Source organism: Ovis canadensis, chromosome 2 (assembly GCF_042477335.2).
Source record: "Ovis canadensis isolate MfBH-ARS-UI-01 breed Bighorn chromosome 2, ARS-UI_OviCan_v2, whole genome shotgun sequence".
NCBI classification, from domain to species: Eukaryota; Metazoa; Chordata; class Mammalia; order Artiodactyla; family Bovidae; genus Ovis; species Ovis canadensis.
In genome coordinates, this window is record NC_091246.1 from 17,407,415 (window position 1) to 17,435,281 (window position 27,867).

At 37.3% G+C, this 27,867-nt stretch overlaps 1 protein-coding gene and 1 pseudogene across 1 annotated transcript in view; both read right to left on the bottom strand.

The window, feature by feature from the left end:
* TMEM38B (transmembrane protein 38B) overlaps positions 1-27,867 on the bottom strand; it is a 60,812-nt gene that overhangs the window by 12,375 nt on the left and 20,570 nt on the right. Inside the window, exons 3-5 of the mRNA XM_069575518.1 lie at positions 12,855-13,039; positions 11,752-11,839; positions 6,564-6,681 (exon numbers count right to left, since the gene is read on the bottom strand). Coding sequence (XP_069431619.1) covers positions 6,564-6,681; positions 11,752-11,839; positions 12,855-13,039 — 391 coding nt within the window. The remainder of the gene's footprint in view (positions 1-6,563; positions 6,682-11,751; positions 11,840-12,854; positions 13,040-27,867) is intronic.
* Positions 17,777-19,603, bottom strand: LOC138432546 (calmodulin-1-like; annotated as a pseudogene).

The window sequence follows — 27,867 nt, forward strand, 5'->3', positions numbered from 1 at the left end:
AATTGGTAATCCAGAAAGAAAAGAGAGGAAGAAGGGAGCAACTTATCTTTTTTTAAAAAAATTAATAGTTGAAAACTTCCAAAAGTTGGAGAAAGAGGTGAATATTTAAATCCATGAAAAAAAAAATCCAACTACCTCAATGCTAAAACACCTTCTCAAAGACATGTTATATTAAAATTGTCAAAAGTCAGTCAAAGAAAGAATTTTTTAAAAAGAATAGTAACCTACAAAGGAACCCTCATTAGGCCATCAGTAGATTTCTCAGCAGAAACTATAGTCCAGGAGGAAGTAAACTGACATTCTCAAAATACTGAAAAGTAAAAACTGTCAGCCAAGAATACTCTATCTAGCAAAGTTATTTGGTTTTGTTTGTTCCCAGGGAAAAACTTGGGAGACTTTAACAGTAGAGCTGCTTTACAAGAAATTTAAGAAATAAAAAGGTAAAAGCACACAGTATTTTCAGTAAGGTAAGAAACAGAATCAGAAAATTGCAACTCAATACCAAAATACTTTTTTTTTAATTTAATATAGCATTGAGGTTAAAGGGCAGAGGGAAAAGAAAAATAACTACAGCTACTACAATATGGTAACAAATTCACAACATAAAATGGAAATCTGAGATGACAAAAACACAATAGGAGAAGAAAAAAGAATAGAACTTACGTAAGTAGACGAAGATAAAATGCTATCCATGGAAAAGGATTATTTTACCTATGACGTGGTATTATCTATGATTTCATGTTAACCACAAAACATAAATCTAGAGCAAGACATGAAACAGAGAAAAAGAATAAACTGAGAAGAACATCACAGAAAACTACCAAATAAAATGGTAGACAGAAACACAAGGAAAATAAACAATGGAGATATAGAGCAATCAAAAAACAAAAGATACAACAGCAGTACTAAGTCCTCATCTATCCACAATCACCCTAAACATAAGTAAATTGAATTTACCAATCAAAAGACAAAGAAGCTGGATGAATTAAACAAGACCCAACTATATGTGCTCCAGAAGACTTAGCTCAACTCTAAAGACAAATGTAGGCTTCAGGTGAAGGAATGAAAGATGACACTTCAGAAACAGTAGCCAAAAGAAAAACAAGTGTAGCCATACTCATATCAGACAAAACAGACTTCAAGTCAAAAAATTTAACAAGACAAAGATGGACAGTATTTGATGATAAAGATGACAATGCATCAAGAAGACATTAGCAGTTATTAATATTATATATGCACCTAACATAGGAACACCAAAATATATAAAGCAATTAACAGACCTAAAGGGAGAAACTGATAGCAACACAATAATAGTAGGGGACTCTAATACACCACTTACATCACTGGATAGATCCTCTAGACAGAAAGTCAATAAGGAAACAGCAGCCTTAAATGAAACATTAAATCAGATAGATTTGATAGATTTGCATAGAGCAGTGCACCCAAACACAGCAGAATTCATATTCTTCTCAACTGCATGCAGAATTTTCTCAGGGATAGACCATATGTTGGGACACAAGTCTCAGTAAATTTAAGAAGGCTGAAATCAGATCAAGAATCTTTTTCAATCATAATGGTATATAACTAGAAATCAACTACCAGAAGAAAATGGACTGAGTCACAAATATGTGGAGACTAAACAACAAGTTATTTAACAACTATGGGTCAATGAAGAAATCAAAAGAGAAATCAAAAACTACCTGAAGATAAATGAAAATAAATATGCAATACACCAAAATCTATGGGATGTTACAGAAGTGGTACTAAGAATGAGGTTTATAGCACTAAAGGCCTACTTCAAGGAACAAGAAAAATCTCAAATATACAATCTAATATTACACCAAAAGAAACTTGAAAAAGAACATGAAGTATAAAGAAGGAAATAATAAAGATCAGAATGGAAACAAAACAGACACTCAAAAGACAATAGAAAAGATCAAACGAAGAGCTGTTTCTTTGAAAAGATAGGCAAAGCTGACAAAGTAGGAAGGAAAAATGAGTAAAGGAGATCAACTGTATGGTGACAGATGCAAAATATATTTTTTTAATTAAAAAAAATTTTTTTGGCTATCCTGCACAGCTGGTAAGCTCTTAGTTCCCCCACCAGGGATTGAACTCAGGCCCCAGCAGTGGAAGCACAGAGTCCTAACCACTGAACCACTGGGAATTCCCTAAAGTAAAACTTTTGATGGTGAGCATACAGCTGTAGAATCACAATGTACACATGAAACTTGTGTGTTATAAACCAAAATTACTTCAATTAAAGATAAATTTTTTAAAAAGTTAAACATAAGCTTTCCATATGACCTAATAATTCTACTATCTACCCAAGAGAAATGAAAAGATATCTCCACACAAAGTAAACATGTTCATAGTAGCTTTATTCATAACTTAGTCAAATAATCAAAAGTTGGAAATAATCCAAGATCCATTAACAGGTAATTCAGTTCAGTTCAGTCACACAGTCGTGTCTCTTTGCGAACCCATGGACTGCAGCATGCCAGGCATCCCTGTCCATCACCAACTCCTGGAGTTTACTCAAACTCAGGTCCATTGAGTCAATGATGCCATCCAACCATTTCACCCTCTATCATCCCCTTCTCCTCCCACCTTCCATCTTTCCCAGCATCAGGGTCTTTCCAAATGAGTCAGCTCTTCACATCAGGTGGCCAGGAGTTTCAGCTTCAGCATCAGTCCTTTCAATGAACATTCAAGACTGATTTCCTTTAGGATGGACCACTGATCTCCTTGCTGTCCAAGGGACTCTCAAGAGTCTTCTCCAACACCACAGTTCAAAAGCATCAATTCTTCTGCGCTCAGCTTTCTTCATAGTCCAACTCTCACATTCATACATGACTACTGGAAAAATCATAGCCTTGACTAGACGGACCTTTGTTGGCAAAGTAATGTCTCTGCTTTTTAATTTGCTGTCTAGGTTGGTCATAACTTTTCTTCCAAAGAGTAAGTGTCTTTTAATTTCATGGCTGCAGTCACCATCTGCAGTGATTTTGGAGCCCCCAAAAATAAAGTCTGTCATTGTTTCCACTGTTTCCCCATCTATTTGCCATGAAGTATGGGACCAGATGCCCTGATCTTAGTTTTCTGAATGTTGAGTTTTAAGCCAATTTTTTTACTCTCCTTAGATAAACAACTTGTGGAATATAATGCTACTTTGCAATAAAAAGGAATATGCAACAACATGGGTAAATCTCAAAAACCTTCTGCTGAGCAAAAGAAGCCAGACACCAAAGATGCATACTGTATGATTTCATCTTCGGTGGTGGTTGGGATTTACTTGAGTAGAGCACAAGCAACTATTCAAGTAATGGAAACATTCCATATCTTGGTTGTGGTGGTGGTTACAAAGGTATACAAATTTACTGAAACTCTAGAATGAGTGTATTTTATTATGAAAATTATACTACAGTAAAGTTGATTTTTTTTTTTTTTTAAAGGAGCTCATTCCTAAGTTTTTTGTAAATTATTCTTTGCTAAAACATTTTTTAAGAGATCCTGATAAAGCTGGGCTCTGTACTGTATACCTTGCAAGACTCATACAGGTTACAACCAGAAATGGAGTAAACTAGTAAATTACTAATTTACAAGGTACATAAATCTCCAACTTCGTCAGATATTGCCAAACTGCTCTCCCAGGTTGTTTTTGTTTCGACTCTAAATCCCTTTAAAGTAGTTCATACTCTTTATCTTTACTTCCTCTTATTCGCCTAGTCTATTAAAAATATTTTTCTATTCTCTAACGGTCCATTCAAACTACTTTTACCAAGGTTACCAAATACCTCTTAATTTCAAAATTCAACAGCCTCTTTTCAGTTTTAATCATTCTTGACCACTCCAGTCTCCTTTTGCTTTATTTCACAATTACACTATTTCACATGATGTCTTACACAGAGAAACCAAAAGATACTTCATGCTTCTGAAACTTTTCTCAAGTTGTCTCTGGTGGGAGAAAGTAAACTTGGCCAAAATAACCAAGTGAAGCGAAAGTTGCTCAGTTGTCTCCAACTCTTTGCAACCCCACAAATATACAGTCCATGGAATTCTCCAGACCAGAATACTGGAGTAGGTAGCCTTTCCCTTCTCCAGGGGATCTTCCCAACCCACGGATCAAACCCAGGTCTCCTGCATTGCAGGCAGATTCTTTACCAGCTGAGCCACAATGGAAGCCCAAGAATACTGGAGTGGGTAGCCTACCCCTCCTCCAGCAGATCTTCCCAATCCAGGAATTGATCCGGGGTCCCCTGCATTGAAAAGGATTCTTTACCAACTGAGCTATCAGGGAATCCCAATAGCCAAATATATCCCAATATACAAATATCCCAATAGCCAAAATAAACAATCAAAGGCAAGCCAAATATATCATTTTTTATCTTAAAAATATATGTGAATTTTGAATTCTGTAATATATTCATATTCAACTTTAAAACACTTAAATTAACATTGAGACTAATCAATGATACATAATATATCATATTTATAGTATGACTGTACATAATGTCAAAATATATCCCATGGGTTATGTATAATTTCTAGTCTGAGAAACATAAATGACTTACTCAAAATTGTGAAGCCTAGATTTTAACATATGTCTGTCTAGTTCCAAAGCCCATGTGCCTTCCCCATACCAAGAGTCTCAGTTGGCACAAGTTTCTTTCCTCTGAGACTTGAGTTTTAACAATCACAAAGGACTTTTGAAAGTGGGAAAAGTAGAACTAAGTCCTCCTTGAAAGAAACTGGGACCTCCCCTCCAACGAGGAAAGAACATTCAAAGAATGTTCGGCTTGTTTGAGCTAGGGAAGAAAGGAAAGGAGGATAAAAAGGAGGGAGGGAAAGAACTGAAGAAAAAAAAAACAAGAGGAGAAGAAAGGATAAATTAAACATACTTCTCTCTGAAAGGAAAAAAATTAATAGATGGGACAGGGAAAATGTAACTACATATCTGAAACATAACAAACAAGTATATATGTCAATAAAGGTAGACTCCCTATGCCTTCACAATAAAGAATACATTTACTTTTCACACATACAAATAATTACAAAATCTCATCAATAACAGAATAAAAATGAAGTCTCAACAAATATCAAACAATAACATACAGTTATATAATAACCACATATACTGTCCACAATGCAGTTCTAAGAGAAATCATTCTCTAAAAAGGTTTTTTTGGGGAGGACTTCCCCACTGGTCCAACGCTTAAGACTTCACTTACATGAAATATTAGAATAGACAAATTTATAGGCATAAAGTAGATCACTGGTTGCCTACAGTTGAGCGGAATGAGGAAAAACATGAAGGGAATGCTAATGGGTATGAGGTTTATTTTGGGTGATAAAAACGTTCTAATATCGATTGTGGTAACAGCAGCACATCTCTATGCTAAAAACCACTGAACTGAACACTTCCGGAAGAAAAGGACACATATGAAGAGATTTTGCCTTAGACATCCAAAGTACAACCACCACAGATCACCTCTACTGCAGAGAATACTGGGGAAAAAAATTATCTCTACAATGATTTGGTTCTTTCTAAGGTATAAATTTATATAACATATTCTGTTTTCCTTCTAAGCATCTCATAGGTATGTTTTTAGCCAAAAATATCTAGGCTGACAGAGTTATCTGTAAGATTTCTCTAGGCCTAAATAATACTTTAAAAATCAACTGTATATCACTGAACAATATATAATAACTTTAAGAATAATAATAATTAGTCTCCTCATAAAGCTGCAAGTAAAATGCGTAAGATGCGTCAGACATAGTCATAGAATAAGACATGTAATCTCCAATCCTGTCAACAATCAGTACAATGAAGATGAGGAAATCAGGGTTCAGAGATATTAAGTAACTTGCCTATTCAGTGATTAAACAAAGCTAGGATTTGAATTTAAGACTGCCTGTCTCTAAAACCTATGATATCATACTATTTCCTATCTTATAGAAGGGATAAAACATCCAATCAGGCAATAGTAATTAGAGAGATTAACCACAAATATGTACTAATATAAAAATATTAAAACTTTAAAAGAACTTTAGAGAACATCTACGCTAAGTACCTCATTTTACAAATAACACAATACTTTGCAGTCTCTGATTAGCCTTGGCTATTTCCGCTACTCTCTAGCCTCCAACGTATTACAAAGTCAAAGGGTTAGTCAGTCATGTCTGACTCCTTGTGACCCCATGGACTGTAGCCTGCCAGGCTCCACTATCCATGGAGTTCTCAAGGCAAGAATACTGGAGTGGGTTGCCGTTCCCTTCTCCAGGGGGTCTTTCTGACCCAGTGATCAAACCTGGGTCTCCTGCATTGCAGGCAGATGTATTAAAAGGCTATCTGCAAATCCTTCATGATAGCATCAGCATAAATCAAATGAGGAATCATAGAAGAGCTATGTTTCACTAAGTCATGGATGTGCTGAATAAACTCACCAAAACTGATATTTTTAGACTATCATACAAAGTAATTATTTCTGTTACTTGCCTTATGCAGAATTCTGGTTACACAAAATCTATAATACTGATTTGTTGCTACTTTTAACACCTACCTTCGTGGCCACAAGAAACACAGTAAAGAGGAACATAAGATTAGGCTTTGATATTGCCAAATGCTTGGTTTGCTGGAATGTGAAGATAACTGATCCCAGCAGGGTTACCTTGGCAGGGCTGAAAATAAAACACATTTTAACTCAGTAAGTATTAAGCATGATTTATCTCTATATTTCTCAGAGTATTCTCAAATTATTAATAGAATGAGTTATTAATAGATGTAACACAAAAATGAATTCTACAAACTTTTGGAAATGCTGAGTTATATGAAGTTAAACATCCTTCTTCTCAGCATAAAGTATCAGATTTTAGAATGTTCATACATACTGTGACTTTCTGATAAAGAGTGCTTTTCTATATGCAATATTTCTGAATTGGCCATATAACATTGTTTCAAAAGGATTCAAAAGTCCATGTTCTATAGCATGATTTGAGAAAAGCATATTAATTCTGAAAAATCTTACAGTGCTAACCAAGCTCCTTGGGTGGAATGGGGAAAGGAAAAGAAAGTCTTGATTTGTAGCAGTTCCTCATTTTCCATGGTGTAAATACCTTGTGGTATTCGCAGGCAATTTGATCCAGGACCCCCCACAAATACCAAACTCACTGATGCTCAAGTCCCTTATATAAACTGATATAGTTGCATATAATCTATGCACATCCTCCCACAAACTGTAAATAATCTCCAGAATATTTATAATACCAACATAATGTAAACACCATGTAAACAGCTGTAAATACAATATAAATACTATGTAAACAGCTCTCAGTATATGAAAAATTCAGTTTGCTTTCAGAAACTTTCTGGAATTTTTAAAAAATATTTTTGGTCCACAGCTGGTTAATACACAAAGGCAGAAACCTTGGATATACAGGGCTAACTGTATTCCCACAGCCCACTTCAGGCTGCTGTGCATAATCATTCTCATAAAACAGCATGAGTCAGCACCAGCACATTACTTAGCTAACTCCAGTACAAAACATTAGGATTAGCCAATATCTTCAAAATTTAAAGTCTATAATAAGATATTAATCTACAAATAAGAAGTACTATTTTCATGTCATATATTTGCCACACACTTAAAGTATATCTCAGTAACATCATTTTCTAGCTATTTATGCTTACAACTAGAAAAAGACAAATAATAAACTCTCAGAAAGCCATACTGCAAAATATGACAAATGTAAAAGTCCCTATAAGTAACTCTGTGAAAAATAAGTTCCTTCTTTAATTAGTACAAACTAAGGATTGAGTTCAAAACAGAATTAGGCTGGGGTAACAGGATTTGGGTCTTGCTTACCAATAACAGGGCAGCGTTCCTGTTTTAGGACAGTGGTCCACAAGCTTTCTGACTGTGCGTCTCTAATGGTAAAAGTGTTTAAGACACTCCTTAATATATATCAATTATTTTATAATTATGTACATATACAATTATATCATAAAATGTACACCAAACTGACTTTCTTAAAAGGATGAGATTTAAAAATTGTCTTATGTCATTTTGCTACTCTGTTTCTAATAGCTCAGTTTCTGTGACAGAGTGTCTCATCAAAGGCATCTCAGCATACACACACTATACTTTGGATTGTGTTCTCTTAAAGCATGAATTCACAAGCAATGAATCGGTGGAGCAAGGATTGTGTAAACAATAAATTGGAGCAGGTGGTTGAAGCAGCATTAGGATTTAGAAGACAGTGAGATTGGTTAGGAAGATCAGAATGCATTCAGAAAATTCTTACGCTTAATAATTTCCTATGAATCTAGTAAATAGCTATCTGCTTCCAAAATACAACAGTGGAACAGGCAAAGGATAACAGCTATACACACTGCCATTCCAGAAGGGGGAAAATGTAAAGAAAGTGATCACAGACCTATGCAATTTCAAAATTCAGCAGGTCAAGTTCCATTAGATTTCAAGGCCCAGGACTAACTCTCCATGGCTTAAGGGAGTCCATCCTCTGAGTTTGCAGCTCTAATCTCTGCACTCATGACTCTGGCTTATTCACCTCTGACTCCAGCCTATGGGTCTAGCCTCGGTTTCTAAGACCACGATTCCCACCTTAAAGCCATACTTCCTTTTTCCTGAATGGCAGCATATGTCTACAGCTAAGAAGTTTTATCATTCTGTTAACCACAGAATTTTTAGAGTCTGAATTCTTTTATTTCATCTTATCTCTGTCCTTTTCAGTCCAACCTGAAGTGATTCTGTCGATATAACATCTTCAAAAATCTTTAGGGCTTCCTATGTGTGACACATGGAGAAGGCAATGGCAAGCCACTCCAGTGTTCTTGCCTGGAGAATCTCAGGGACGGGGGAGCATGGTAGGCTGCCGTCTATGAGTCCGCACAGAGTCAGACACCCCTGAAGTGACTTAGCAGCAGCAGCAGCATATGTGACACGTGGGCTTCCCAGGTGGTAGAGTTGGTAAAGAATCTGCCTGCCATTGCAGGAGACACAAGAGACACAGGTTCAATCCCTGTGTCAGGAAGATCCCCTGGAGTAGGAAATGGCAACCCACTCCAGTATTCTTGCTGGGGAAATCCCATGGACAGAAGAGCCCGGCAGGCTACAATCCATGGAGTCACAAAGAGTCGGACAGAACTCAGTGACTAAACAACACACACATATACATATATATATATATATATATATATATATATATATTCATATATTTATGACCAAATACTTTTGCATAGTGGAGAATGGTCTTAGAGAATATGTATGTTAGAATAAACAGAATGTTGGTAGAAACAAGAACATTAGAGGCACCAGTGAGGTTTCAGAAGGAAATGAGGAACATGATACTGGAAACTGAAAGAAAGGTAGTTATATGTGCTACAGTTTTGTGGTAAGCAGTGAACTTGGGTGTTTAGTTGAGATTTGGAAGCAACCTGCTGATGGTCTGAGTTGGTTTCTTCTTGCTTCTTACAATGAAGTGTGAGAGGAAAGCTTTGAATTGAGGAAATAACTGATAAACAAAAAAAACAAGACTTGATGATTTGGGAAATTATCAGCCTATCCAGTCTGTAAAAAATTACAAAATTAGGAGAGTTATTCTTAGGAAGAGCTAGCTGTGGAGAGAAAGTTAAGGACGTGGCTGGGCAACTTTTGCTAGTGTTAAGAGATTAGGTGTATAATTCATGGATCCATTCAGCTCTCACAGCAGAAGCCAGGAATAAAAATGAGATTATCCAGGAAAGGTCTGTGAAGGATCATCTTGACTAACGGCATGGATCCCCTGTGTCATATCTGTGTGCGTGCGTGCACAGTTGCTCAGTCATGTCCAACTCTTTGTGATCCCATGGACTGTATACATAAATACACACATGGCCTTCCCTGGTGGCTCAGTGGTAAAAGAATCCACCTGCCAACGCAGGAGACACGGGTTCGATCCCTCGTTAGGAAGATCCCCTGGAGAAGGGAATGGCAACCCACTCCAGTATTCTTGCCTGGGGAATTCCATGGGCAGAGAAGCCTGGCGGGCTACTGTCTATGGGAGTAGCAAAAGAGTCGGACACGACTGACCAGCTAACACTTCCACTTTCTCACACACACGCACACACACAGAACTAGTATTTTCCAAGTTTCACACATACACATACATGCATACACAAAATATCATAATGGACCCCATGATTTCACTTGACAAACTATTAATCACTCAATCATTCACATAGCATTTAATGACTACCTACTATGTGGTAGGTGCTCCAGATATAAAAGCAATCAAAAGAGAGAAAATGCCTGTACTTGGCCACTGGTATTCTTTGAAGCATGAGGGGAAGCCAAGGGGTGAGAAAAACAAACATAATGGGTAAGTAAATTATAAAATACGATAAATGTTGGGTGGGGGGGAATAGAGGGAAGTGTTTCAATTTTAAGTAAGATAGTCCTCATTGAGAAGTTAAGCTCTGAAAAACTACTTTGAGAAAAGTGGATAAGAGAGCTAGCGGCCTAAGGAAAAAGATTCTAGACAGAGAGAGAAGTTAGTTTTAAAACAGACAACACCTGGCTTGTTCAAGGATACCGTGCAGTGAGCAAAGGAGAGAACGTGAGAGCTGAAGTCAAAGCAAATTGGGTGTGGTGGAGACACGTGTCTTAGGGGGTCTCAGAAGCCAGTTGGGCGGACACTACAAGGTTTTAAACACAGGAGAATCACAACTTGATTTCAGTTTTACAGCCCTGAGAAATGTTTCACGGAGGAAATTTCAAGGCATATACTCAAAATGAGAAAAATGTCCCCTTTCACTAATGTCTTATTATAACTTATTTACGTATTTATCAATCAAAGCTTCCTTTGTTCCATTTCTAAACTACCTCATTCAAGCTTTAAGGGATACATTCTAAGTTAAACATCTGACATCTACTGGTTCATTCAAACACATATTTCATCATTCATACTACTTCTCAACCCTCATTTTTAATCCATTCTAATGAGTCTATTTTACATTAAGTCTTCCTCACCTTGCTTATTATGGCCACTAAAGCCTAAGTCTTTCCTTACTGAATTGTGCAAATGGTAACTATATTTCTTTATTTCATTTTCAGTTGCATCAGGAATACATTTGTGACTTATTTGATTGGGTCAATGTCTGTAGAGAAATCTAACAATTAGGTTCTCCTAAATGGGTGCAAAAGGTAGTTTGAATTGTACAAGCACAGAATGGGTTATTTCCTCTTTTTCTTATTTTTTGTAAGTAGTTACTCAACTCTCATTTTTAAACTAACAGAGCTTTATGATAATGTATTGACTATTCATATAAGTTTGACATTTTACCACCAGAACTATGAATAATTTGGAATCTGGGTGATGATGTAGCCATTAATGAAAATGCCAAAAGCCTGCCACTGATTCCAGAGAAGTCTGTTCCTGTTCTCAGTTCATAAATACACTCTCTTCCCACAATTCTATAACAATCCAAGAGCTTTTGCTTGGTTTTATTTTCTAAGAGGAGGAACCCACAGAAAAAGTAATCAATATTTATTTTTAAAGCTACATTTAAGACAGTAGACTTTCTGAAAAAAAATAATAATAATAATAGGTTTCCTGGTTTTCTCCCCATTATCATTTTATTTATCTGTTTGTTTCTTTCATTCATGTTTAGAGTCCAAAATGTTTGAAAAATAAATTTGGTAAAATCTAAAGATAAAAGACCACGTCTCAGTATAGTCTATGCAAACTCACTAGGACATCTTCAGCCATTCCTCAGCTTCTGGTTTCCAACATCCTTTTACCAGCTGCTCAAAATTTGTGATAATGCTACCACCTGCACCTAAAAAGACCAAGATAAGATAGGAATGTATTAGTTGTTTAGTCATGGCAAACTCTTTGCGAGCCCATGGACTACAGCCCAGTAGTTTCCTCTGTCAGTGGACTTCTCCAGGAAAGGATACTAGAGTGGGTAGCCATTCCCTTTTCCAGGGGATCTTCCCGAGCCAGGAATCCAACCCAGGTCTCCTGCACTGCAGACTGATACTTTACCATCTGAGCCACCGAAACAAGAATACTTAACCAAATATTCTTGAGAAAATATATGAAATGAAGCCATAATTCTCTCCTGACTTAAAATTCCAAGCTACAATTCTTAGGAGGAAGAAGAATGTTGCTTTCTACATTTATGGTACTGAGACAACTGTAGTTCTTTCAAGGCAGCTGTTTATTGTACTACAATTAAGGTTAAAACTAGGGTCTCAGACAGAGATGTAACTTGAGGTTTGTTTCTGACCTGAAAAAAAAACCTCCTCTGCTTTATCATTTCCTTCCCTGATTTCAGTTTTAGGTGCATAACTGTAACAACAGATTGAAAATTTAATTTCAACTTACAAAAGAACAATAAAGGTAGGTAATACAGAGTGAACATAAACCCATAATCAATCACATTTACTATTTCAGAGTATGCAAGATGGAAAAAAAATCCAGAAAAAACAAAGAGCAAAATTTCTTTAATTAGGTAAACAACATAATTTCTTATGTAAACTTGTTTTATTTATGATGACAACTATACCTTAATTAACTATGAATCTCTCTGGTTACAGCTATTAATCAAACCAATAATAAATATTGTATATTTTAAGGCAATCAGCTGTAAAATAATGGCTGATGACTAGTACTAGTTAAGAGTGCCAGTTTTGGATTAAATTAACCAGTCAACAGAAACAATGCTTTCATCTTCCAAAGAAGTCTCTGTTATTAAAGTATGTGGTCCCCATTAATGTAACTAAAGAACTATTCAGTATTTGTAGTATACCAATAACAGAATATTTATGAACACATGTTGTTAATATTACCTCGGGCCCATCCAATAGCTATCATGACTATCCAGCCATTTTTGTAATAGCTATTAGCATGTGTGACTCCACCTACTATTTTCCAAGTTCTGGTCACTTCCTTCATTCCCGCAGCCAACAGTTGAACAGGTAGGAATGAGTATCCCTGGGAAATTAGGTCATATGGGCAAAAAAATGCAATATACCTGAAATTAAAATTTAAATATTTTAATATGACTGTATCAGAACAAAAAAAATCTAGCGTTTATCAGCAATAACAATCTGATAAAACACAACAAATGGAATTATCCAAACAAACATGGAATGTGACTGCAAGAAGACCACAGATAATCTGAATCAAGTCAGTTTTTTTTTTTTTTTGGCTGCTCCATGAGGCATGCGGGATCTTAATTCCCCAACCAGGGAACAATCCATGCTCCCTGCAGGAAAGCACAAATTGTTAACCACTGGACTGCCAGAGAAGTTCCAAATTGCATTTTTTAAATCACATGAAGCACATAAAAAAAAACTGTCAAAAAGTTATAATGAAAGAGGAATATAAATTTTGTACTTCTGAGTACCCTATATATGCAGTAAGTTCCTAACCTGTGTCTGTACTACTCTAGAAGCTAAGTACTGAATGCACCAACAATATAAAGCAAGTGTATAATCACCCTTATGGCAGAAAGCGAAGAAAAGCTAAAGAGCCTCTTGATGAAAGAGGAGACTGAAAAAGTTGGCTTAAAGCTCAACATTCAGAAAACAAAGATCATGACATCTGGTCCCATCACTTCATGGGAAATAGATGGGGAAACAGTGGAAACAGTGAGAGGCTTTATTTTTATGGGCTCCAAAATCACTGCAGATGGTGACTGCAGCCATGAAATTAAAAGACGCTTGCTCCTTGGAAGAAAAGTTATGACCAACCTAGATAGCATATTAAAAAGCAGAGACATTACTTTGCTGACAAAGGTCCGTCTAGTCAAGGCTATGGTGTTTCCAGTAGTCATGTATGGATGTGAGAGTTGGACTGTGAAGAAAGCTGAGCGCCGAAGAATTGATGCTTTTGAACTGTGGTGTTGGAGAAGACTCTTGAGAATCCCTTGGACTACAAGGAGATCCAACCAGTCCATCCTAAAGGAGATCAGCCCTGGGATTTCTTTGGAAGGAATGATGCTAAAGCTGAAACTCCAGTACTTTGGCCACCTCATGCGAAGAGTTGACTCATTGGAAAAGACTCTGATGCTGGGAGGGATTGGGGGCAGGAGGAGAAGGGGATGACAGAGGATGAGATGGTTTGATGGCATCACTGACTCAATGGACATGAGTTTGAGTAGACTCCGGGAGTTGGAGATGGACAGGGAGGCCTGGCATGGGGCAGTCCATGGGGTCACAAAGAGTCAGACATGACTGAGTAACTGAACTTGAATTTGATAATCACTTCTGCTTTCGGGTTTCTCTAGATAGAAAGTGAAAGGCGCTCAGTTGTGTCCGACTCTTAGTGACTCCATGGACTATACAGTCCATGGAATCCTTCAGGCCAGAATACTAGAGTGGGCAGCCTATCCCTTCTCCAGGGGATCTTCCCAACCCAGGGATTGAATCCAGGTCTCCCACATTGCAGGTGGATTCTTTACTAGCTGAGCCACAAGGGAGGCCCTCTCTAGGTAGAGTGTCTTTCGAATTTGAAACGAGCCTTTGGTAACTGAGCAAGGAGCAGCATTTCAACCCCACTTACATCTTTACCTGTGCCCCTTTGTGTATAAACTGCAACCTATTCAGAGAAAGGTCATAGCTCTCAACGAGACAGGTTCATTCATGTTAAGGGAAAACACATTTTCATACAGTTAAAAGAATATGAAGCTTGTTCTTCAACTCAGTTGAGTAAGTTTAAATTTCAACCAATTAAATTGTGATATTAGTTTAACAATAATTCACTCCTCAGGTGAATTATTTTCTGCAGCTTCATTTGTTCTAAGCATCTGTTCAACAATTTAACAGTAGTACTGATAGGAAGACATAGCACTCCCCTACCCCCATATTCCTAACACTCTCTGGCAGACAATTTTGTGCTTAAAGCAGAATATTTATCTTGAAGCAATAAGGAATATACTGCTTAAAAGAGGTACTCTATCTTTTCTAAAAGACACTGTTAATCTTACTGTAATTCATGGTTCATAAATCCAAAGTCCCAATAGTATTCATGGAATATGAAACCTGTTCACCAAAACATTACTTCAGAGACCAAACATAAGATGCAATGATTTGTCAGGCCTGAAGCACCCTCTCTTCTTCAACTCCACTTACCAATTCTTCCTTTTCTTCAAGATTTCACTCGAATACTACCATATACATTGACTTTGGGAGTTTCATTTAATAGTCTCAGTTCAGACTAAATTCTGATGGTTCCTATATTCAACATAGCTCTTCTATACCTTTTCTTTATGACAAATTATAACAGTCCTTAATGGCACGAATCATTCATTGTGTTACCCCCTCACCTAAAACTCAGCATAATAAAAAGTAGCCCTGAATTAAATCATTTATTAACAGCTAATAAATTAGTAGGAGGCAAAGCACAAAATATATCAAAGAACCATCTGATAATTAAAGAGCTCTAAAGAAAAAAATAAATTACCTAAGAATAGTTAAAAGCTTTTTGAAAATGACTGGTATGATATCAAAACTTTACATGTTTATATGATATTTTGAAAGCCTCTCTTTAAATTCTCTCTTTAAAAGTAGAACAAATTTCCAGGAAGTAGGTTAGGTGCCAGGAAAAGAAAAGAGTTACACTTAAGCAATTTTTTAAAGTATTATTTTAAATAAAATAAAAATAATGTATGCTCAAAATACTCAAACAAAAACACAACAAATAAAAATAATACAAATGACGCCATTTTCATTCTCCACACAGAAATTATCTTCAACATGAGTTAAAAGCCTAAACTACAAGAGCAATCCTGGCATTTTTCCCCCCTAACTAGGGATCAAACCCATGCCCCCTGCAGTGAAAGCACTGAATCTTAACCACTGGACCACCAAGGAAGTCTCAGTCTTGGAGTTTTTCTATCCAGCTATGTGACATTTTCCAGTTTATTGTGATCCACACAGTCAAAGGCTTTGGCATAGTCAATAAAGCAGAAATTGATGTTTTTCTGGCACTCTCTTGCTTTTTCCATGATCCAGCAGATGTTGGCAATTTGATCCCTGGTTCCCCTGCCTTTTCTAAAACTAGCTTGAACATCTGGAAGTTCACTGTTCACATGTTGATGAAGTTTGGCCTGGAGACCACCTGACCTGCCTCTTCAGAAACCTGTATGCAGGTCAGGAAGCAATAGTTGGAACTGAACATGGAACAACAGACTGGTTCCAAATAGGAAAAGGAGTACGTCAAGGCTGTTTATTGTCACCCTGCTTATTTAACTTCTATGCAGAGTACATCATGAGAAACGCTGGGCTGGAAGAAGCACAAGCTGGAATCAAGATTGCCGGGAGAAATATCAATAACCTCCGATATGCAGATAAAACCACCCTTATGGCAGAAAATGAAGAGGAACTTAAAAGCCTCTTGATCAAAGTGAAAGTGGAGAGTGAAAAAGTTGGCTTAAAGCTCAACATTCAGAAAACGAAGATGATGGCATCTGGTCGATCACTTCATGGGAAATTGATGGGGAAAGAGTGGAAACAGTGTCAGACTTTATTTTTTCAGGCTCCAAAATCACTGCAGATGGTGACTGCAGCCATGAAATTAAAAGACGCTTACTCCTTGGAAGAAAAGTTATGATCAACCTAGATAGCATATTAAAACACAGAGACATTACTTTGTCAACAAAGGTCCGTCTAGTCAAGGCTATGGTTTTTCCAGTAGTCATGCATGGATGTGAGAATTGGACTGTGAAGAAAGCTGAGCGCCGAAGAATTGGTGCTTTTGAACTGTGGTGCTGGAGAAGACTCTTGAGAGTCCCTTGGACTGCAAGGAGATCCAACCAGTCCATTCTAAAGGAGATCAGCCCTGGGATTTCTTTGGAAGGAATGATGCTAAAGCTGAAACTCCAGTACTTTGGCCACCTCATGTGAAGAGTTGACTCATTGGAAAAGACTCTGATGCTGGGAGGGATTGGGGGCAGGAAGAGAAGGGGACGACTGAGGATGAGATAGCTGGATGGCACCACTGACTTGATGGATGTGAGTCTGGGTGAACTCCGGGAGTTGGTGATGGACAGGGAGGCCTGGCGTGCTGCGATTCATGAGGTCGCAGAGAGTCGGACACGACTGAGCGACTGAACTGAACTGAACTGACAGCTGACTTATTGGAAAAGACCCTGATGCTGGGAGGGATTAGGGGCAGGAGGAGAAGGGGACGACAGAGGATGAGATGGCTGGATGGCATCACCGACTTGATGCACATGAGTTTGGGTAGACTCCAGGAGCTGGTGATGGACAGGGAGGCCTGGCGAGCTGTGATTCATGTGGTCGCAAAGAGTCAGACATGACTGAGCGACTGAACTCAACTGATGTGACATTTTGGCATATGGTCTAAAAACCTGTAATTACTGCTATTTCTAATAAATAAGTCTTTATTGCATTTCAGATATTTCTAAAGTATACCTATAACACACTAATATTTGAAACAAAAATAGTTCTCATTTCAAGTGTTAAATAGCCACAGGGCAAAAGAACTGTTTATTGTGCTCCATAGACTTACAAGTAAGCAAATCAGACCAGTGGCTCCCTAAACAGCCATTCCCGCTCTATAACACGTTAGCTTTTTAAAATTCCGTTGATGACTCACTCAACCAACACTCATTAAGGAATCATCATGTTCTTCCTTCTGTAAAGATTATAATTTCACCTTTAATTAAAGTTGTCGCATCTAAGGAACTTTTAACTTTAAAGCTCTTAAAGAAAACATATCAGATAAGAAGGACTGCAACATAACATGAAATGGAACAAGAAGGCAATTTATTTCTCATATATTTTTAAGTCACTTAGATTAACGGAGAGAAAAAAAAGACAAGGAATAGTGCTAAATAACAAAAGTTAGTCTAAAATAGGATACAAACAGGATGCAAGGCCACTGACAAATGAAAGCTGAAACAGTTAAAATAGGAAGATGAAATGAGAATTTAGGTTAATACCAAGAGTTGAGCTTCCACGGTTAATCACTAAGAACTCTGCCTTCATTCCCCCTTAATTCCCCTCCTCTGACTACCAAAAACAGGGTAACTTAACCAAGCCAAAAGAGCAATAAACTAAACGTAGTTCATATTAGTCCAATAGGATAGCTTTTCTCTTGCTCTCATTAACTTTACATATATTCTCTGAAAAAGACTATTACAGATGACAGACTTATATAACTATACTTTTTTTTTTAAGTTAATGGTTTTTTTATTGGGGGAAAAAAAAAAAAAGACTAGCATTTACAACTTGGAATGGATGTAAATTGTAAATTTGTTGAACAGCAATGTTGATGGTTGTGCTGAAGTCCATAGCCACAGCCTACTCTTCCAGCTTCAAGTCATGGTTCGGAAGGTTTTAAAAACAGAGAGTCCAAAGATGCTCCCTTGATAAAAGTTTCTTCTTAAAAATTTGTATGAATGGTGATAGCCTGACACCCATTCCACTCAGCACAACGCAGACAACGCTGCCAACATAGACAGGCACGCCGCCAGCGTGCGTCACGGTCGCCAGGGGCGTTACAGAGGCCCGCCCTGCAGCAGGGGAGCTCCACTTGGACAGGTACCCACACAGCATCCCGAGGCGAACCAATTTTAAATGCCTCTTCTCAGTAAACCAGCTACGACAATTTACACTAACAATTTGAACTAGAACCCCTCTGAGTAGGTTTTGAATTTGTTTTTTTCACTTTTTCATTTTTAATACAAACGCCTGACTATGCTCAACTGTCAAGCTGCATGCATGAAAAACTGGCCAGCCCAAACAGTGCTTTAATCATGAGCAGATGGACCTGCCAGGAGTCCACGAAGTGCTTCCTTATTGTTAAGGTAGGACAAGTATTTATATTGGAAAACTGATGTGTAGCTTGATCTTTAGGGGACAGGACCACCAACCAATACATGCAGATTTTTTGTGTGTGGACAGAAGGTACTTTTGACATTCAGTTTTGCTATATAGAAACAGAACGAGTAAATGAACTTTTTTTTTTTTTTGCAAGAGGTAAGTAAAAGATTCAATTTGATTCTTCTAGAGGGGGGAGAAAGGAGTTGAAAGTAGGTCTTCATTTGGCAGTCATCATCTGTACGAATTCTTCGTAGTTGACTTCTCCGTCTCCATCGATGTCAGCTTCTCTGATCATCTCCTCTACTTCCCCATCTGTCAGTTTCCCTCCCAGGTTTGTCATGACGTGGCGGAGCTCTGCGGCGCTGATGTAACCGTTGCCATCCTTATCAAAGACTCGGAATGCCTCGCAGATTTCTTCTTCACTGTCGGTGTCTTTCTTTTTTCTAGCCATCATAGTCAAAAATTCTGGGAAGTCAATGGTGCCATTACCATCAGCGTCCACTGCGTTGATCATGTCCTGCAATTCGGCTTCTGGCCCAACGACCTCATGACGGTTCCAAGTTCCTTGGTTGTGACGGTGCCATCACCATTTTTGTCAAATAGGGAGAAAGCGTCCTTGAATTCAGCAATCTGCTCTTCGGTCAGCTGATCAGCCATGGTGCAAGCGAGGAAGGGAGGCCGAGAGAGCGAGGGTGGCCGCGCCGGGGGTCCGGGACCGCAGGGCGCCTCCGCTACACCTGCGGCGGGCCCCGTGTGCGCTGAGCGCTGTGCCGTCGCCAACCGCCGCTGCCGCCAACTGTGCTAAGGGTTCCGCGCCTGCCAGGCTCCCAGCATCGCTGCCCGTAACTATAATTTTTGTTGTATTTTTCCTCATAAAAATGTAGTATCAGTTATGTAAATGTGCAATATATAATAACTGATACTTAGAAGCTAAAGGAAAGTAAACTGGGGCATAAAAATCAATACATAGACGAATTATAAAATATTTACTTCCTCCCAGAAACAGTTTTCAAAAGGAAAAATCCTATGAAAGGCTATACGGTCTTCCAAACGACACTGACCATACCATGACACACCAAGTCACTGTTTCCCTTTGCCAGCAGATGGTGCTAATTTCCAGATGTGAGCACTAAGAGCTATTATACTAAAGATGACTTTCCCAATAAGTGTATTCACATACTCCCTTAGTTTAGCTTGCTAGAGTTAAAAGTATATCACAAACATTTCAATCTCTCAAATTAAAATCAAATGAAGCTAAGATTAGAAACTTGTTCTCAACATTAAAACCTGAAAAAAGAAAACATTAAAATACAATGTGTCTTTAAGCAAGCACTATTTTTTTGTATTTAAGGGTCTGTGAACACAAAGACAATGTATTTCCCAAATCCAAAACAAAAAGCTGTGCAAGGGCAGACTAAAGGACTAGGTAACTTAGGTTTGAATCCTGGCTCCAGCTACTAGACACCTGTGATTCCTTGGGCAAGTTATTTAAGCCTTCTTGTCTCAGATCCCTTATCTACCAAATGAAAATAAAACAGAACTTGCCTCACTGGTTTCCTGTGAGGTTAAATGAGAGGACAAATGTAGAGCACTTAGAAAGGTGTCTGAAACAGTAAGTACTGCATCAGTGGCTGCTATTGTTGTTGTTTAGTAGTACCCAACAAAACAACTAGAACCAATAAAAAAGGTCATCAGAAGAAGAATGAATATTGATAATATAATAGATTATACCACAATGAGGAGGAATGTATCACAGCTACAAACAAAACACAGATGAATCTAAGTAACATAAAGCTGAGTGAAAAAAGCCGTAGAGAACTATATGATACTCCATTTTAAAACAGGGCAAAAAACAAATAAAACTAAAAAAGACATGCTGTTTAGATATTCATATGTAAGACATACACCTTTTTCTAAAAAGTAAGATAAACACAAACAAGGTAGAAATTATCTGTATGAAAAGTGCAGGGAGATGAGATGAGAGAAAATTAGCATAATCATTTGAGAAATGATTTGTCATTATCTAGTAGAGCTTAAAAATCACTTTCCCTATAACTCAATAAATATATTCTTGTTTACCAAGAGAAAAATCTATTGGCATATCATGTGTATCATGTTCTTAGCAACATTGTAATAGAAAAAAAAAAACTGGATACAATTCTATGTCAACAAAGAAGTGGATGAAATATGACCACATTTCATTCTGATAAGCTATACAGGAGAGAAAATTAGTAAATTATAACCATACGCCATAAGGCTGAATCTCAGGAACAAAGGCTGAACAAAAAAAGCAAGTCAATGAAAAATACATATATATGATTCCATTTATAAAACTGTCATGAAATACACTGTTTAGAAATATATATGCCAGAACTACACAGAAAAGTAAAGAAATGATATGTAAAACATTTAAACTGTGGTATTGGAGAAGACTCTTGAGAGTCCCTTGGACTGCAAGGAGATCCAACCAGTCCATTCTAAAGGACATCAGTCCTGGGTGTTCACTGGAAGGACTGATGCTAAAGCTGAAACTCCAATACTTTGGCCACCTCATGGAAATAGTTTACTCATTGGAAAAGACTCTGATGCTGGGAGGGATTGGGGGCAGGAGGAGAAGGGGACGACAGAGGATGAGATGGCTGGATGGCATCACCGACTCGATGGACATGAGTTTGAGTGAACTCTGGGAGTTGGTGATGGACAGGGAGGCCTGGCGTGCTGGGATTCATGGGGTCGCAAAGAGTCAGATACGACTGAGCGACTGAACTGAACTGAACTAAAGGAATAAAAGGAGATGGGATTGGGCTGAGCATGGAAGGTCACACAAGGGACATCAAAACTAATGACAAGTAATCTGAGAAGATGGTGGCAGCAGTAGCTGCACAGATTTAGATCTCTTCCAATCCCCACATAAAAACAGACATGGCAACTAGAGAGCAAAGCCAAAATCCCATCCACAGCACTTACAACAGAACTATGTGACAAGGTATCCCTTCAAATCCCAAAGTGTGAACAGAGAGGCAAATCACCAGCACCCACAGATCTAAACTGCTTGACAGGAGGAAGAAAGTAAGCGGCAACTAATGGACCTAAGAACAAAACAGCTTCAAAATAACTAATGGGTAATCACTAGAAAACACAGCAGGCCAACTTGGAAAACAACAGCTGAAACTGGAAGGATTCTGACATGTCCAATACTAGGTGAGACAAAGGGTCCATGATAAGAAGGTCCATAGGGGTTCGACCAACGTAGTCCCCATGAACTCTGAAAACTGATCCACCTAGGCTCCCTTCTAGAACAAGTCCCATAATGAGAATAAAAACTGAGCATGGACTTCCCTGGTGGCCTAGCTTCCAGTGCAGAGGCCTCAGGTTTGACACCTGGTCAGGGAAGTCAAACATGTCACGGGCTGTGGTAAAAAAAAAAAAAAAAAACTGAGCAGGACAGAACAACAAAAGCAGGGAAAGGTACAGACCAAACTGGGGAAGAGGGAAAGACTGGTGAAATCTCAGAAAGCAAGTCATCATCTTTTGAATACTATATAATAACCGATGCAGGAGCTCTATGAAGTCAGAGAATCTTTCATGAGTTTTACTTTATCTTAAAAGTTCAAGAAACTTGACTCCACATAAAAATGACCAACAGAAAATTATCAGGTCAAACCCTATATAAATTTATTATTATAAGAGAAAAAATTTCCCTATAATGAAAGTACTCAGGTAAATGTGTTCACAAAACAGATCAAAACTGCAACCTATTTCAAAACAAGGTAAAGATATTAAGAAAGTGATACAACACATAAAAGAACAAGGCACATCAAAAACAGAAAAACAGGGAACTAGAGATAAAATGCTCACAAAGAGTAAGAAAAAAGATTTAAAAAATTATTTCAGTAATGAAGACCAAACTAGAAGGAAAACAAAGAGAAATAAAATAATAGTGCCTTCTAAAAAAAAAGACAAGGTAAAAAAGAAAATTTTTTAAAAAGTTTAAAGACATAAAAAGGTTCATTGAAGAAAGGCAAAAAAAAGCCAATAGGAGTTCCTGGAGAAAATCAAAGCAAGAGAAGAGTACATATTATAAAAGTTTTCTCAATTTAAAACACACACACACATCTAGCTACTAAAAAGGACAGACCACATACCTAAAAATGAGCCCCAAAATGACTAACACCTAGTAATATTTAATTTAAATTATTTGACTTTCATGCCAGAAAAAAAAGCTTTGGAGCATTTGGAAAAGAAGAACATGTGACTTATAAGAGAAAGAAAATTAAATGATCAGTTTTTCACAGAATGCTTCATAAACAAGAAAACTGAGTAACATATTTAAAATACTCAGACCTAGAAAGTATGATCCTATGATCCTATATCCGATAAAACTGACTTTCAAATACAAAAAAACACAAACTTATCAACACATGAGAATTTAGGGACTACTATTCCAGATGAATGAATTAGAGAAAAAACCTTCAGAAAACCAAAATTACTACAGACACAGACATAAGGACTGATTAAAAAAACATTAAATATACAGTTAGCTATAAAACAAAGACTGAAAAGGAATTAGGAAGGGAAGAATATAGTACACAATAACAATTACTATGACAGTGTAGAATAGTTCATCTATTTTAAAAATAGGAAGACAATGAAAACAGTATATGCAAAAAAAATATTTTCAGTAATCATATCAGTGGTGGTATTCATATGATTACTCCAAAACTATTATGTATTGTGTGAATGATACAAAATAAATGGGCAGTGTTGAAATATCCTAATTCTAACATATCTTGTGCCCTTAAGAATCAAAATTTTTCATTTCAGTTCAGTTCAGTGGCTCAGTGGTGTCTGACTCTTTGCAACCCACGAAGTGCAGCACGCCAGGCCTCCCTGTCCATCACCAACTCCCAGAACTTACTCAAACTCAGGTCCATTGAGTCGGTGATGCCATCCAAAAGCAAAAGGAACTCTCTTGCTTTTTTGATGATCCAGCGAATGTTGGCAATTTGATCTCTGGTTTCTCTGCCTTTTCTAAAACCAGCTTGAACATCTGGAAGTTCACGGTTCAAGTACTATTGAAGCTTGCCTTGGAGAATTTTGAGCATTGCTTTACTAGCGTATGAGATGAGTGCAATTGTGCGGTAGTTTGAGCATTCTTTGGCATTGCCTTTCTTAGGGATTGGAATGAAAACTGAGCTTTTCCAGTCCTGTGGCCACTGCTGAGTTTTCCAAATTTGCTGGCATATTGAGTGCAGCACTTTCACAGCATCATCTTTCACGATTTGAAATAGCTCAACTGGAATTCCATCACCTCCACTAGCTTTGTTCGTAGTGATGCTTCCAAAGGCCCGCTTGACTTCACATTAAAGGATGTCTGGCTCTAGGTGAATGATCATACCATTGTGATTATCTGGGTCGTGAAGATCTTTTTTGTATAGTTCTTCTGTGTATTCTTGCCACCTCTTCTTAATATCTTCTGCTTCTGTTAGGTCCACACCATTTCTGTCCTTAAATGTGCCCATCTTTGCATGAAATGGTCCCTTGGTATCTCTAATTTTCTTAAAGAGATCTCCAGTCTTTCCCATTCCATTGTTTTCCTCTATTTCTTTGCACTGATCACTGATGAAGGCTTTCTTATCTCTCCTTGGTATTCTTTGGAACTCTGCATTCAGATGCTCATCTTTCCTTTTGTCCTTTGTTTTTCGCTTCTCTTCGCTTCACAGCTATTTGTAAGGCCTCCTCAGACAGCCATTCTGCCTTTTTGCATTTCTTTCCTTGGGGATGGTCTTGATCCCTGTCTCCTGTACAATGTCACCAACCTCCATCCATAGTTCATCAGGCTCTCTATCTATCAGATATAGTCCCTCAAAACTATTTCTCACTTCCACTGTATAATCATAAGGGAGTTGATTTAGGTCATACCTGAATGGTCTAGTGTTTTCCCCTAGTTTCTTCAATTTTAGTCTGAATTTGGCAATAAGGAGTTCAGGACCTGAGCCTCAGTCAGCTCCCAGTCTTGTGTTTGCTGACTGTACAGAGCTTCTCCATCTTTGACTGCAAAGAATATAATCAGTCTGATTCGGTGTTGACCATCTGGTGATGTCCATGTGTAGAGTCTTCTCTTCTATTGTTGGAAGAGGGTATCTGCTATGACCAGTGCGTTCTCTTGGCAAAACTCTTATTAGCCTTTGCCCTGCTTCATTCTGTACTCTAAGGCCAAATCTGCCTGTTACTCCAGGTGTTTCTTGACTTCCTACTTCTGCATTCCACTCCCCTATAATGAACAGGACATCTTTTTTGTGTGTTAGTTCTAGAAGGTCTTATAGATCTTCATAGAATCCTTCAACTTCAGCTTCTTCAGCATTACTGGTCAGGGCATAGACTTGTATTACCATGATACTGAATTCTTAATTCAAAATTCTTAGTGTGGAAGAAAGAAGATACATATGTAACAGAGAAAAGTTACATAAATTCTATGATCCTGAATTTCAGTTAGAAATATCAATGAACTCATGAGTTATTTTATCTTTATTTTTCCTAGCTCTGTCCACTGAAAAGACCTAGAATACATAAGTAGTTAAGAATAATGAACATGTCTAGTGTTCAGACTGTGACCTTGAAATACCTTTTCTCCTATAAGGAACCAGAGTTTACTACAGAAATCAGTAATTCCAGAAGAAAGTACAAGATGAATCTTGTATTAATTAAGTAGCAAGGAAGCTAATCAAAGTCTTACAAGCCAATCTGAAGAAATTCCCATTGGTTAACAACAGGTCAATTTGAGCTTTAATAATAGGAAAATTCCAATTTATTGAAACCCATAAAATATGCTTAATCCATGAGCTCATACTTAAAATTTTTTTTTTTAATTACAACAGCAACAACAAAAAAATACTGGTCACTTCTGAAGAACAGCAGGGGACCAATTCATAATCCTGAAAACTGTAAATAAAAAGCAAGAATCAAGTATTTATCCTCCTTTCCTTTATGAACTTGGGTAACCAAATAATGGATGATTTGTGGGAAGTATTTCTTTATAATACTACTTCAATTAATATACAGAAGAAAAGATGGACTATTGCCATTCTGAAATTCTCAATTAGTTATCAGATGAAAGCCATTAAAAAAACATCAATCAAAAAAAAGCTAATCACACATTCTGGTCTCTTACGGTCTTGCTAATTAAAGGGATCTAGGAGGAGAAGGGGACGACAGAGGATGAGATGGCTGGATGGCATCACCAACACAATGGATGTAGGTTTGGGTGGACTCCAGGAGTTGGTGATGGACAGGGAGGCCTGGCGTGCTGCAGTTCATGGGGTCGCAAAGAGTCAGACACAACTGAGCGACTGAACTGAACTGAATATGAATCTGCTCTGGATTCTGGATCAATCTGCCAATTACCAGGAAACATAGAGAATAGAGGAATATAATGATCTGCACCATGATTATGCAATCAGCAAACTCACGAGTATAGAAAAGTCTACATGTCAAATAGCTCTGGTTCTTCATGAGATAACTCTAAGGAAAAACAGAATGGAAGGGAAACTGATAAAATCAAAGAGACTTAAGAGACACTAAAATTTTTAATGGGTGTAACTAAATTATAGTGTCTTGGAATGAACATCTGGATGATAAAATTTTGTATGCAAAGAAGTCATAAACATAAAAGTCAGGATAATGGTGTGCTATCATCTATCATTTGGTTTCCTAGTTGTATAGTTCATACAGGAAAGGAAGGATATATACTTGATTCTTGCTCTTTGTTTACAGTTTTCAGGATATGAATTGGTCCCCTGCTGTTCTCCAAAAGTTTCCAGTTCTTTTTGTTCCTATTAGAAAAAAAAATTTTAAGTAAGTATGAGCTCATGGATTAAGCATATTTTATGGGTTTCAATAAATTGGAATTTTATTATTAAAGCTCAAATTGTCCCTTCATTGACCAGGGGGAATTTCTTCAGATTGGCTCTTGAGATTGATTAGCTTCCTTGCTAGTTACTATAAGATTCATCTTGTACTTTCTTCTGGAAGAAAGAATCCAAATCAAATTCAGGTTAGATCCTTTTATTTAGCAAGACCATAAGAGACCCAAAATGTCTGATAAGCTTTTTTTTGCTAATGTTAATACTCTTAATGACTTTCGTCTAATAACTAATTGAGAATTTCAAAATGGCAATAGTCAAGTCTTTTCTTCTTTTATTATTTAAGGTGGAAAGGGAGTTGTGATTGGAATGTGACACCTGGAAGGAACTTCTGGGACAGATGACAAAGCTTTATTTCTTGACTTGGGTCATGGTTTCAACGATATACCTAGCAATAATTCATTGGGCGATATACTTGGTTTTCTGAATTTTTACTTTATAATAAAATATTTTTGTAAGACAACAGAGGATGAGATGACTGGATGGCATCACCGACTCAATGGACATGAGTTTGAGTAAACTCTAGACAGTTAGGGAGGCCTGGCACACTGCAGTCCATGGGGTCACAAAGAGTCGGACATGACTGAGCAACTGAACTGAACTGAATATTTTTTTAATGTAAATGATGGATATAAAAGTTTTTATTGTGTCATAATTCTTTGTCTTCTGCATATATTAGAAATATTCCTTTGCACCTACTCAATATTAATTGAAACTTTAAAATTAAAAAACATATATTGTTTATAATGATAGTTCATCTTGGTTAAGATCATGCTAATTTGAAATTGAGACCCTGTCATTTATCATATATCAAGCATTAATTTCCTCTTATATTAAATGGGAATAATAAAAGATTTCAAGTTAACAACTAAATACTATATTATTAGTTAACTACATAAAAATGCATTTATTTTCCATTTCTAACATATCTTAGTTTCAGCCAAGAAAGTATATATTTATAGACAAGCAATTTTATTTCATTTAATGAACCACTAATCAAGATCTGTAATTTCTTGCCACTCAATTACAGAACTCCCATGTAACACAAGCAGTCCATTCCTTTAGCAATGTACTTACTCAGCCTAGAA